The sequence below is a fragment of the Pelophylax lessonae genome, assembly GCF_965119305.1.
Source record: "Pelophylax lessonae genome assembly, chromosome: 4".
Lineage (NCBI taxonomy): Eukaryota > Metazoa > Chordata > Amphibia > Anura > Ranidae > Pelophylax > Pelophylax lessonae.
Genome location: NC_138771.1, coordinates 656502733 through 656515294, shown reverse-complemented (window position 1 = coordinate 656515294; position 12562 = coordinate 656502733). Strand labels below are relative to the sequence as shown.

The 12562-nt window shown below is 53.1% G+C and overlaps 1 protein-coding gene across 1 annotated transcript; it reads left to right on the top strand.

Moving 5' to 3' along the window:
• The first annotated feature begins 4080 nt into the window (after nt 1-4080).
• On the top strand, nt 4081-7520 carry POP7 (POP7 homolog, ribonuclease P/MRP subunit). Its single transcript, XM_082252988.1, has 2 exons — nt 4081-4155; nt 6918-7520. The coding sequence occupies exon 2, from the start codon at nt 6921-6923 to the stop codon at nt 7302-7304; it is 384 nt and encodes a 127-aa protein (XP_082109114.1). The 5' UTR covers nt 4081-4155; nt 6918-6920; the 3' UTR covers nt 7305-7520.
• The last annotated feature ends 5042 nt before the right edge of the window (nt 7521-12562 follow it).

Here is a 12562-nt window from a genome sequence, read left to right as displayed (position 1 = left end):
TTATCGCTCTCACTCTCTCATACTGGTCACTGGAAGTTCAACATGGCACCTCATGGCAAAGAACTCTCTGAGGATCTGAAAAACAGAATTGTTGCTCTACATAAAGATGGCCTAGGCTATAAGACCATTGCCAAGACCCTAAAACTGAGCTGCAGCACGGTGGCCAAGACTATACCAGTGGTTTAGCATGACAGGTTCCCCACAGAACAGACCTCCCCATGGTTGACTATAGAGGTTGAGTGCACGTGCTCAGCATCATATCCAGAGGTTGTCTTTGGGAAATAGACGTATGAGTGCTGCCAGCATTGCTGCAGAGGTTGAAGGGGTGGGGGGTCAGCCGGTCAGTGCTCCGACCATACGCCGCACACTGCATCAAATTGGTCTTCATGGCTTTTGTTCCAGAAGGAAGCCTCTTCTAAAGATGATGCACAAGAAAGCCTGCAAACAGTTTGCTGAAGACAAGCAGACTAAGGACATGGATTACTGGAACCATGTCCTGTGGTCTGATGAGACCAAGATAAACTTATTTGGCTCAGATTGTTTCAAGCGTGTGAGGAGTACAAAGACAAGTGTGTCTTGCCTACAGTCAAGTATGGTGGTGGGAGTGTCATGGTCTGGGGCTGCATGAGTGCTGCCGGCACTGGAGAGCAACAGTTCATTGAGGGAACCATGAATGCCAACATGTACTGTGACATACTGAAGCAGAGCATGATCCCTCCCTTCAGAGACTGGGCAGCAGGGCAGTATTCCAACATGATAACGACCGCAAACACATCTCCAAGATGACCACTGCCTTGCTAAAGAAGCTGAGGGTAAAGGTGATGGACTGGTCAAGCATGTCTTCAGGCCTAAACCCTATTGAACATCTGTGGGGCATCCTCAAATGGAAGGTGGAGGAGTGCAAGGTCTCCTAACATCCACCAGCTCCGTGATGTCATCATGGAGGAGTGGAAGAGGACTCCAGTGGCAACCTGTGAAGCTCTGGTGAACTCCATGCCCAAGAGGGTTAAGGCAGTGCTGGAAAATAATGGTGGCCACACAAAATATTGACACTTTGGGCCCAATTTGGACATTTTGACTTAGGGGTATACTCACTTTTGTTGTCAGCTCGGAGGTGGGTACGGAATGGAACCATAGGATGGTGCTTGGAAGTGGGTGGGGTGGAACCATGAAACAGTGCTCTGAGGTGGGTGGGGGATGAAACCATGGGATGCTGCTCAGAGATGGGTGGGGGTGGAACCATAGAACAGTGCTTGGAGGTGAGTATGGGATGGAACCATGAGACGGTGCTTGGAAGAGGGTAGGGGATGGAACCATGGGCCAGTATTCAGAGGTGGGTAGGGGATGAAACCATGGGATGGTGCTTGGAGGTGGGTGGGGGTGGAACCATAGGACGGTGCTTGGAAGGAGGTGGAACCATGTGACAGTGCTTGGAGGTAGGTAGAGGGTGGAACCTTGGGACAGTACTTGGAGGTGGATTCATGGCAAGGTGCTGGGGTGTGGGTACAGGATGGAACCATGGGACGGTGCTTGGAAGTGGGTGGGGGTGGAACCATGAAACGGTGCTCAGAGGTGGGTGGTGGATGAAACCATGGGATGCTGCTCGGAGGTAGGTAGGGATGGAACTATAAGACAGTGCTTGGAAGGGGGTGGAACCATAGGACAGTGCTCAGAGGTGGGTAGGGGTGGAACCATGGGACAGTGCTTGGAGGTGGGTAATGGTGGAACCGTGGCATGGTGCTCGGAGGTGAGTTTGGGTGGAACCATGGGACAATGCTCGGAGGTGGGTAGGGGATGGAACCATGGGATGGTGCTTGGAGGCGGGTAGAACCATGGGACGGTACTTGGAGGTGGAATCATGGCATGGTTTTCGGAGGTGAGTACGGGTGGAACCATGGGACAATGTTCGGAGGTGGGTAGGGGATGGAACCATGGGATGGTGCTTGGAGGCGGGTAGAACCATGGGATGGTGCTTGGAGGCGGGTAGAACCATGGGATGGTGCTTGGAGACGGGTAGAACCATGGGATGGTGCTTGGAGGTGGGTGGAACCATGGGACAGTGCTCAGAGGTGGGTAGGGGATGGAACCATGGGGTGGTATTCGGAGGTGGGTAGGGGATGGAACCATGGGATGGTGCTTGGAGGCGGGTAGAACCATGGGATGGTGCTTGGAGGCGGGTAGAACCATGGGATGGTGCTTGGAGTCGGGTAGAACCATGGGATGGTGCTTGGAGGTGGGTGGAACCATGGGACAGTGCTCAGAGGTGGGTAGGGGATGGAACCATGGGACGGTGCTCTGGGGTGGGTAGAAAATGGAACCATGGGCCGGTACTCAGAGGTGTGTAGGGGATGGAACCATGGGGTGGTATTCGGAGGTGGGTAGGGGATGGAACCATGGGGTGGTATTCGGAGGTGGGTAGGGGATGGAACCATGGGGTGGTATTCGGAGGTGGGTAGGGGATGGAACCATGGGACGGTGCTCAGAGGTGGGTAGAAGGTGGAACTATGGAACAGTGCTTGGAGATGGGTAGGGATAAAACCATGGGACCGTACTTGGAGGTGGAATCATGGCACGGTGCTCGGAGGTGAGTAGGGGATGGAACCATGGGACGGTGCTTGGAAGTGGGTGGGGGTGAAATCATGGGGCGGTGCTCAGAGGTGGATAGGGGTTGGAACCATGGGACGGTGCTCGGAGGTGGGTAGGGGGTGGAACCATAAGGTTGTGCTGGGAGGTGACGTTTTTCACCATCTGTGTCCCATTGGGCAGATTTCTCTTTACTTCCTGACCTATAGCCACAACAGGAAGTGAGAGGAAATCCTTCTAAAGTGAGGAAATCCCAGGTTGTCACCACAGCAAGTGTCCCCATTGTAGGATTTCCCCTCTATTCCATTTCTGGTGACAACACAAATTTTGTGACTTTCAATGCTAATGGTAAAGAGGAGAAAAGAGAAGGTGACTCTCCGTAAAAAGGAGCACAGACAGCAATAAACCCTGACAGAGGGTCTCATCCCTCCCCCACTCCATCCAATAGTAAAGAGAAGGTTGTGGCTGTACTGTGATGTCACCGGTGGAGTCGGGTGAAGGGGAGGGAGCACAGATCAGACTTTATACCCTGGGAACAGCGAGTGAGGAATGGCGGCTCTGACCCTGGAAGTGATAAAAGATTTACAGCTTCGGAGTTCCTCCTTCACCTGTAGAGAAAAGCGATCGTCCTTCACTCTCCTCGCTCACACCCGCCATGGAGGGCCGGCGGATACGAGTCAGGTCAGGGATGAGACTGGGTGGCCTGCACATTAGGCCCAGTAAAGGTGGATATGTTGGTTGCTATGGTAACACTTCAGCCCAGGGCTGTGTTGAGAACTTGTCCCCTCACACCTTCCATAGACATCTCATACTCCATCCCCCCACCACCGCCATCACCACAAGAGGGAGCACTGACTGCCGCCACCTCCTTCCCGCCACAACAGTCACATGACCGCGCCTGATGCGCGCGCAGATCTCTTTCTGCCGCCGTAGCAACGACAGTGGGGAGGAGTGTCACTGGAGCCGAGCTCCTATTAGAGGGGGTGTGTCCCTGCCGCTGAAGTCATATTAGAGGGGAGGGGAGTGTCCCGGCAGGCGAGCTCCTATTAGATGGGAGGGGTGTGTCCCGACAGGGGCGCTGCTATTAGAGGCGAAGGGGTGTGTCTTGGCAGGGGCGCTCCTATGAGAGGGGAGGGGGTGTGTCTCGGCAGGCGAGCTCCTATTAGAGAAGAGGGGTGAGACCCTGCAGCCCCAGTATCTATTAGGAGAGGGGTGTATCCCCGTAGCCGTGTTTATTTTTTTTAAGAAGCGGGTATGTCCCTGCCGCTGACCTCCTATAAGATGTAAGGGGTGTGTCCCTGCCGCTGACCTCCTATAAGATGTAAGGGGTGTGTCCCTGCGGTCGAGCTCCAATTAGAAAGGAAGGGGTGTGTCCCTGCGGTCGAGCTCCAATTAGAAAGGAAGGGCTGTGTCCCTGCGGTCGAGCTCATATTAGAAGGGGTGTGTCTCCAGGAGCTCCAGTTCCTATGAGAGGTGGGTGTGTCCCTGCAGTTGGCTCCGATTGGCTAGCGCGGTTGACTAGGGCGCCTGCGCAGTGGCTCACGTGGCTGTAGACGGTGGCGGTGCTAATAGGTGAGATGCTGTGTACACCGGACAGACGTGTGATGGGAATGGAGGTGTCTCGGCACCTCCGGCCTCCCCTCAGACTGCAGTGCTGTATATATCAGTGTGTGGGGGAGGGGAGGGAGCTTCCTGTGACTGGGGAACATGGCGAATGTGTGTCACCTGACTCATACCGAGACAAAGTGTATGGGGGGGCAATCATCACCTGACCCCCATGACACAGGGGTACTATGTACCCCAATATATATATATGGGGGGGGGGGGCACAGGACACATGTATGACCAATTGTCTGGTGGGGGCGGGGACTATGGGGATGTGATTACATGGCCTCCCCCATATTCTTGGTTTTCTGCCCCCCCCCCCAATTTTCCCTTTTTCTCTGACTATTTGATCCCTATTATTATTATACAGGATTTATACAGCGCCAACAGTTTGCACAGCGCTTTACAACATAAGGGTAGACAGAATAGTTACTATACAGGAGGAGTCATAGGGCCCTGATCCTGAGAGCTTACAATCTAATAAGGAGGGTCAAGTGTTACAAAAGGTAATCACTGTGGGGCATGGGCTGATGGAGAAAGTTGGAAATACAGTTGTTGGGGGGGGGGGGGGCAGGATAGGCTCCTTTGAGGAGAAGAGGGGGGGGGGAGGATAGGCTCCTCTGAGGAGAAGAGGGGGGGGGATAAGCTCCTCTGAGGAGAAGAGGGGGGGGGAGGATAGGCTCCTCTGAGGAGAAGAGGGGGGGGGATAGGCTCCTCTGAGGAGAAGAGGGGGGGGCAGGATAGGCTCCTCTGAGGAGAAGAGGGGGGGGCAGGATAGGCTCCTCTGAGGAGAAGAGGGGGGGGCAGGATAGGCTCCTCTGAGGAGAAGAGGGGGGGAAGGATAGGCTCCTCTGAGGAGAAGAGGGGGGGGGGAGGATAGGCTCCTCTGAGGAGAAGAGGGGGGGAAGGATAGGCTCCTCTGAGGAGAAGAGGGGGGGAAGGATAGGCTCCTCTGAGGAGAAGAGGGGGGGAAGGATAGGCTCCTCTGAGGAGAAGAGGGGGGGGAAAGGATAGGCTCCTCTGAGGAGAAGAGGGGGGGGAAAGGATAGGCTCCTCTGAGGAGAAGAGGGGGGGGGAAAGGATAGGCTCCTCTGAGGAGAAGAGGGGGGGAAAGGATAGGCTCCTCTGAGGAGAAGAGGGGGGGAAAGGATAGGCTCCTCTGAGGAGAAGAGGGGGGGGGAAAGGCTCCTCTGAGGAGAAGAGGGGGGGAGGATAGGCTCCTCTCAGGAGAAGAGGGGGGGGAAGGATAGGCTCCTCTGAGGAGAAGAGGGGGGGGAAGGATAGGCTCCTCTGAGGAGAAGAGGGGGGGAAGGATATGCTCCTCTGAGGAGAAGAGGGGGGGAAGAATAGGCTCCTCTGAGGAGAAGAGGGGGGGGGGGATAGGCTCCTCTGAGGAGAAGAGGGGGGGAGGATAGGCTCCTCTGAGGAGAAGAGGGGGGGGGAAGGATAGGCTCCTCTGAGGAGAAGAGGGGGGGGAAGGATAGGCTCCTCTGAGGAGAAGAGGGGGGGGAAGGATAGGCTCCTCTGAGGAGAAGAGGGGGGGGAGGATAGGCTCCTCTGAGGAGAAGAGGGGGGGGGATAGGCTCCTCTGAGGAGAAGAGGGGGGGATAGGCTCCTCTGAGGAGAAGAGGGGGGGAGATAGGCTCCTCTGAGGAGAAGAGGGGGGGAAGGATAGGCTCCTCTGAGGAGAAGAGGGGGGGAGGATAGGCTCCTCTGAGGAGAAGAGAGGGGGGGCAGGATAGGCTCCTCTGAGGAGAAGAGGGGGGGTCTCCGGTAAGGGGAGAAAATGGTTGGGAAGTGGCAGGAGGGGGGCACCTCTTCTTCCGGCGAATCTGCCACTCGGACCACTTTTATGTGAAAGAGGACCGCCAGCGGCATACAGAAATACTGGTGTTATGGCAGCTATCTGTCAAATAACTGTCAAAGTACCGACGTAGATACACGGCGGTCGGTCTGGAAGTGGTTAAGGAGAGAGGACACAACTGTCGGAAGAAGTGGTAGAGAGTGTATGTTACAGAGTGGGTGAAGGGGTTAAGTCACCTATGTTGTGAGGCGCCCCCTGATATCTGGAGTACCCTGGCGCAACGCTCCCCTCCCATATCTTGTGTGCCCCGTGCAGGAAGCGCCCCCCGATATGTTGTGTGCCCCGATGAAGGAAGCGCCCTGCCAATATCTGGAGTGCTCCGGTGCAGGAAGCTCCCCCGAAATTGGGCGTGCCGCAGGAACCGGGTTCAAGACTGAGCCCTCTTGCCAAGCCGTGGCCCCCATCTGCTCCAATAGCTAAAGTGTACCCGTCAGAGCAGACAGGAAACCAGGAGCCTGGTACAGGACCACAGCCTGCTGGCTGAAAGCCAATTGCATAGTCTGACTGCAATCTTCTAGAATTTTGATCATCTTAGGACTTCCTGGTGGCCTAGGCGCTCCTTGATGCCAGGGCGCTTCCCAGTGGCCTAGGCCCTCCTTGATATCGGTGCAAATCACCACCATGCCAGGGGCCTGCAGGAACGCGAAACTGAGCACTCTTGCCGAGCCAAGGCCCTTATCTGCTCCAAACGCTATAGTGTAGCTCTCAGGACAGACAAGGTCTCAATGCCCAGCAGGACCCCGGTAGCGGGCCGTGGTCTGGTGGTGGTAAATGAATCCTTATAGCTGATCTGTATGTGTATTCTGCACCAACAGACTGCAATTTTTTACTTGATGACATTTTCTCTTTTATTTCTTCTTCTCAGGAAATGGCTGAGCAGACTTCTCGCCTTGAACGCCTCCCTCACCGACGCCGGCCGGCCGCCCGGCCACCTCGCAGTGCCAACGACATCTACGTGAACACAAAGACTGACTTCCGCGCCCAGCTGGCTCGATGCCGCCGTCTCTTGGGCGCCGGGGGTCAGAAGGAGGTGAGGGTTCACGGACTGGGCCTCGCCATCGGTCGGGCCATTAACCTGGCACTACAACTTCAGCTGTCGGCGCCCGAGGCCCTCCTTATCTCCGCCAGTACCTCCACCGTGGAGCTCACTGACGACTTGGAGCCCGAGGGAGGAGAAGACGCAGAGCCGGGCACCCGGAGCAGGAACAACTCCGCCATCCACATCCGTGTGTACCGAGCGGAGGAGGAGTGAAGGGAGCTCTGCATACATGCTGACGGCATGCTGTACCGGCCCGGGCAGTGGCGGCTGCTCTTCGTTCGTTGTGGTGGAACTTGGCTCTGGCCTGTCAAACAAGGGAGGGAGGATAGCCAACCTGGATGTGGGTGCAGTGCAGTGACCCGCCACTAGATGGCCTACTTTTCCAGGTGCTACTGATCCAACGTGTGCTCATTTGTTTCCTGTTGGTGGCTGTGGATCTCATTCACAAGACGGGAGATTCTGTCAATTGGTCCAAAGTGTCATAATTGTATTATGGGACATTAATTGCATTATAACTATAATTAAATAATAAAAAAAATGACCTGAGTGATTTCTCTTTACAGAAAACCTTCAAAAATCCCATCCAATACATTTAATTCCTGAAAATATTTAAAGGAGACTGAGCCAAACCTGGTCCATTGTTCCTCTGTATAGCAATAATGGTTCTAGCAAAAGTCGCCTATGTGCTCCTTAGTCTCCGCCTACAATAAAGATTTTTATCTTTCAGTTATGATGGTTGACACTGAATTGCAGATATGGCTGTTAGTACATGGTTGCATTAGTCCAGCCATATTCCATATGTGTGGAAGTTGTAAATCTCCGGCGTAGGCAATGCTACTGCAGCGATTGGCGATGTTCTGTGTTGCGTAATCAGATGGGGGGGTCGTCTGTTCGTCATGGGCGCTCAGTGAATGCAACCCAACAATCAGTGTACATGCTGTTCATATTCAATAACTATGGGATTCGTTTTCTGTATTCTGCCAAAAAACCTGATTGATCCTGCAGCTCTCTATCTCCCCCTTCTGTCCATGTCCCCAATTCAGCTAGGGATTCTGCATGAGCAGTGTTGTCAGCTCTGCACATGCTCAGTTCCTTTCTATGCTGAGCCTTTTCTCTTCATCGCATCTGAGCAGTCCATGTGACTTTAGAGACACACATGTGGACGTATACACAGTGGTAGATGACAGCCCACTCCATTCTTTCTCCTCTATGCCCACCAACCAGCTAAACACAATGGGAGTGGGATATAATATGTAGATTGATGGAGGCTTTACCTCCTTATTTTAATGCCTCGTACACACGCATCGATTATTGGCCGTGAATGTCCGATAGGCCGATTTTCGGCTTGTTAGTATGTTGCTTTCGACAACCGACTCCGACTTTTCGGCCGAATAAAATCTGGTGTGCAGGCTATAAAATTTTTGTTGGCCGTCAACACCACGGCCGATTTTCGGTCAGTCAGTACAGATTTCGGCAGACAAAATCTGATGAGCAAGACTGGGCATGCTCAGAGAAGAAAAAACACACGGAAAGTAAACCAGAACATGACATCACTTCTGAAGTAGAATTTTGTTGGCCGAGAAAATTCGTGTGCAGTCTAGGCACATTCCAACCAACAAAACACAACTTGGACAAAAGACGGCCGATCGGTCGGCCGATAATCGTTGCGTGTGTACGAGGCATAAGACTGTGTTTTTCAACCTTTTTTTTCTCAGTCAGGGAACCCTTTAGAATTGTGCACAGCAGTCTGAGGGCTCGTTCACACCAGAAGGTGGGTCCGAGCGTGCTTTTTTGCGCGTTTCTACGTGCGTCGTGTGGTTTTTTTGTTTTATGCGTTGCACTTTTTGTGTAAATCGTGGAAAAAAAAAAAAGGTGCCAGCATGAATTCTTAAAATTACGATGCGCCAAAACGCATTGTATCGCGTTTTAGCGGGTGTGAACGCATGAACATTTGCTAGATGCACGGGGGTGCCATTAAGGCGGCACACTTTTGTGCAGTGTGGGAAAACCTGTGATTTTTGCACAAGTTACTGCCCCAGGTATGAACAAGCCCTAAAATGTGGTTTGTGAGGCAGTCTGTAAATCCTCTTACCCCATAACCACCCTGCTAGCACAAATCCCTCCCAATCCCCTCTCCTAGCACAAATCCCTCCCAATCCCCTCTCCCAGCACAAACCCCTCCCAATCCCCTCTCCCAGGACAAACCCCTCCCAATCCCCTCTCCCAGGACAAATCCCTCCCAATCCCCTCTCCCAGGACAAATCCCTCCCAATCCCCTCTCCTAGGACAAATCCCTCCCATTCCCCTCTCCTAGGACAATCCCCTCTCCCAGCACAAACCCCTCCCAATCCCCTCTCCCAGCACAAACCTCTCCAAATCCCCTCTCCTAGAACAAATCCCTCCCAATCCCCTCTCCTAGCACAAACCCCTCCCAATCCCCTCTCCTAGAACAAACCCCTCCCAATCCCCTCTCCCAGCACAAACCTCTCCAAATCCCCTCTCCTAGAACAAATCCCTCCCAATCCCCTCTCCTAGCACAAACCCCTCCCAATCCCCTCTCCTAGAACAAACCCCTCCCAATCCCCTCTCCCAGCACAAACCTCTCCAAATCCCCTCTCCTAGAACAAATCCCTCCCAATCCCCTCTCCTAGAACAAACCCCTCCCAATCCCCTCTCCCAGGACAAATCTCTCCCAGGACAAATCCCTCCCAATCCCCTCTCTCAGGACAAATCCCTCCCAATCCCCTCTCCCAGGACAAACCCCTCCCAATTCCCTCTCCTAGAACAAACCCCTTTCAATCCCCCCCCAGAACAAACCCCTCCCAATCCCCCTCTCCTAGAACAAACCCCTCGGAAATCCCCTCTCCCAGCACAAATCCCTCCCAATCCCCTCTCCTAGGACAAATCCCTCCCAATCCCCTCTCCTAGGACAAACCCCTCCCAATGCCCTCTCCCAGCACAAACCCCTCCCAATGCCCTCTCCCAGCACAAACCCCTCCCAATCCCCTCTCCTAGAACAAACCCCTCCCAATCCCCTCTCCCAGCACAAATCCCTCCCAATCCCCTCTCCTAGGACAAATCCCTCCCAATGCCCTCTCCCAGCACAAACCCCTCCCAATCCCCTCTCTCAGCACAAAACCCTCCCAATCCCCTCTCCTAGAACAAACCCCTCCCAATCCCCTCTCCCAGCACAAATCCCTCCATATCCCCTCTCCCAGCACAAATCCCTCTCAACCCGCTTTCCTAGCACAAATCCCCCCCACCCACCTCCTAACACAAAATATTCCTCCCCTCTCCAAATGTCCCCTGCTAACACAAAAGCTCCCACCATATCCCTTGCGTCACCACAGGAGTAATGACAGCAACAGAAAAGGTGGGAGCTGTGTTCTCCCTCCCTCTCCCCATGGGAAGAATACAGGGGGCAGTAACCAACTGCTTTGCAGTTCCTGATCTGCAGTGGATGAGTTTCTCTGAAATGCATCCACTCATTTTGGATTTAGGAGTCAAACAGAACATTTGAGATGGCCCTGGGAGTCGGCAGTGTTTCTCACCCCGGTTTACGAAGAGAGAGAGCACAGCCTGGACCGCCTCCCGGCTCATCTCCTCTCTGACACTATCTATACTCCCGTTGGCAATACAGAAAGCTGGGCAGGCCTCCCGACCTGCCCTTAGCAACCGATGACATCATCAGTTGGCAGGATGTGGGCGGGTGGCTCGAACTGCATTCTGTATTGTGGACAGGCGTATAGATACCAGCTGGGAGGAGGCGGTCCGGGCTGTGCTTTCTCTCCTCTCTGTATACTAGAATTAGCACAGTGCGAGCTTTTTGTCCTTTTGCTGTGGCACCCCAGTTGAGAAACGCTGTTCTGAGACAGGCTGAAGGGGCGTGGCACAGCCCGTGACTAGCATAAATCCGCCCACACCATGTTTTTGCCAAAAAATAATAATTTGATTTCAAATATATATCTGTAGGAAGATTTTAAAACTTTATTAATTTTTTGTTTTTTTGCTCTGCAATCCAAAACCTGTTTTTTTTTGTTTTGTTTTGTTTTTTGAACATATGACCAGCTGCAGAGGACTAGAAGCTCCTCCCTGCCACTGTTTCCCTGCAGACAGGCTCGGAGAGAGCTGGGTCATGTGACTGCTGTGTTTCAATTAGGTACTTGGATGTTTGTTTTGTTTTTATCAAAATAATTACAGTTCCATCATCCATATATGGTGCTTTTCCACTGCATGGAACCGAACGGTTCGGCTCGCTTTTGCGCTTTTCCACTGCATGGTACCGCATGGTACAGTGTTGGAACGGTTCGGTACGGCGGCGCTTTTCCACTGCATGGAACCAAACGGTTCGGCTCGCTTTTGCGCTTTTCCATTGCATGGTACAGTGTTGGAATGGTTTGGTACAGCGGCGCTTTTTCACTGCATGGAACCGAACGGTTTGGCTCGCTTTTGCACTTTTCCACTGCATGGTGCGGTGTTGGAACGGTTCGGTATGGTATGGTACGGCGGCGCTTTTCCACTGCATGGTTCCCGAACGGTACGGCTCGCTTAAACAGTACCACCTCGGTTGTGGTTCCAAAAGGGCCGTACCGGTACCATATCCCACAATCCTTTGCATGCAGCCTTGACTGTTTGTCACTACTAGCCACTGATTGGTCAGAGAATCGTTGTTATCCCACCCACTTACTACTTAAGTGGAAAAGCAAACCGTACCGAACCTTTCCAACACCGTACCATGCAGTGGAAAACCAAACCGAGCCAAGCAGGGCCGAGTGGAGCCGAGCCGGTACTTGCAGTGGAAAAGTGCCAATACAGAAGTAGAAGGGACAATGTAAATTAAACAGGGTGTGTTTAGTATAACCTAACCACTTCAATACTGGGCACTTTCACCCCCTTCCTGCCCAGGTCAGTTTTCATCTTTCAGCGTGGTCACACTTTGAATGACAATTGCGCGATCATTCTACACTGTACCCATATACAAATTTTTATTTCTCTATCGTTCATTGACGGACGCAGTTCTCTCTGAATAATATCAGTAGGGTAATACCGCCCCCTACAGGAGTAGGACACGAGGCAAAAATAAGTTCTGGCTACGCCTATGGGCACTCCCTGAGGGTACACCCTCTCTCTTCCTGCATTGGATGTCAGTTTCAATCTGCCGAGTACTTCCTGTGCTTTTTGCCATACAGGCATCTGAGCTTAAGGTTGCAATACGACTACCTGGTCGTTTCTTCACACCTTTACCACGTTTTATAAGGTGGATGTGCTGGCATCTGAAGATGCCTCTTTCGGCCGCAGGGTTTTTTTGCTGGCTGCTGTTTGGAGGGCTTTTGGCCTTCCTTGAGGGTGTTTACTGTTTGTTTTCAGGTGGGCCTCATTTTCTTTGTGGGGTCCATCTGGTTCCTCCCCCCTTTTCCATCTTGGACCCTTTGTGGCGAGAACCCGCCTCAGCCCCGGATCAGACATATATC

Bases quoted from the DNA above. Each gene is read 5' to 3' on its own strand.
- POP7 (XM_082252988.1), top strand. From the start codon at position 6,921: ATGGCTGAGCAGACTTCTCGCCTTGAACGCCTCCCTCACCGACGCCGG.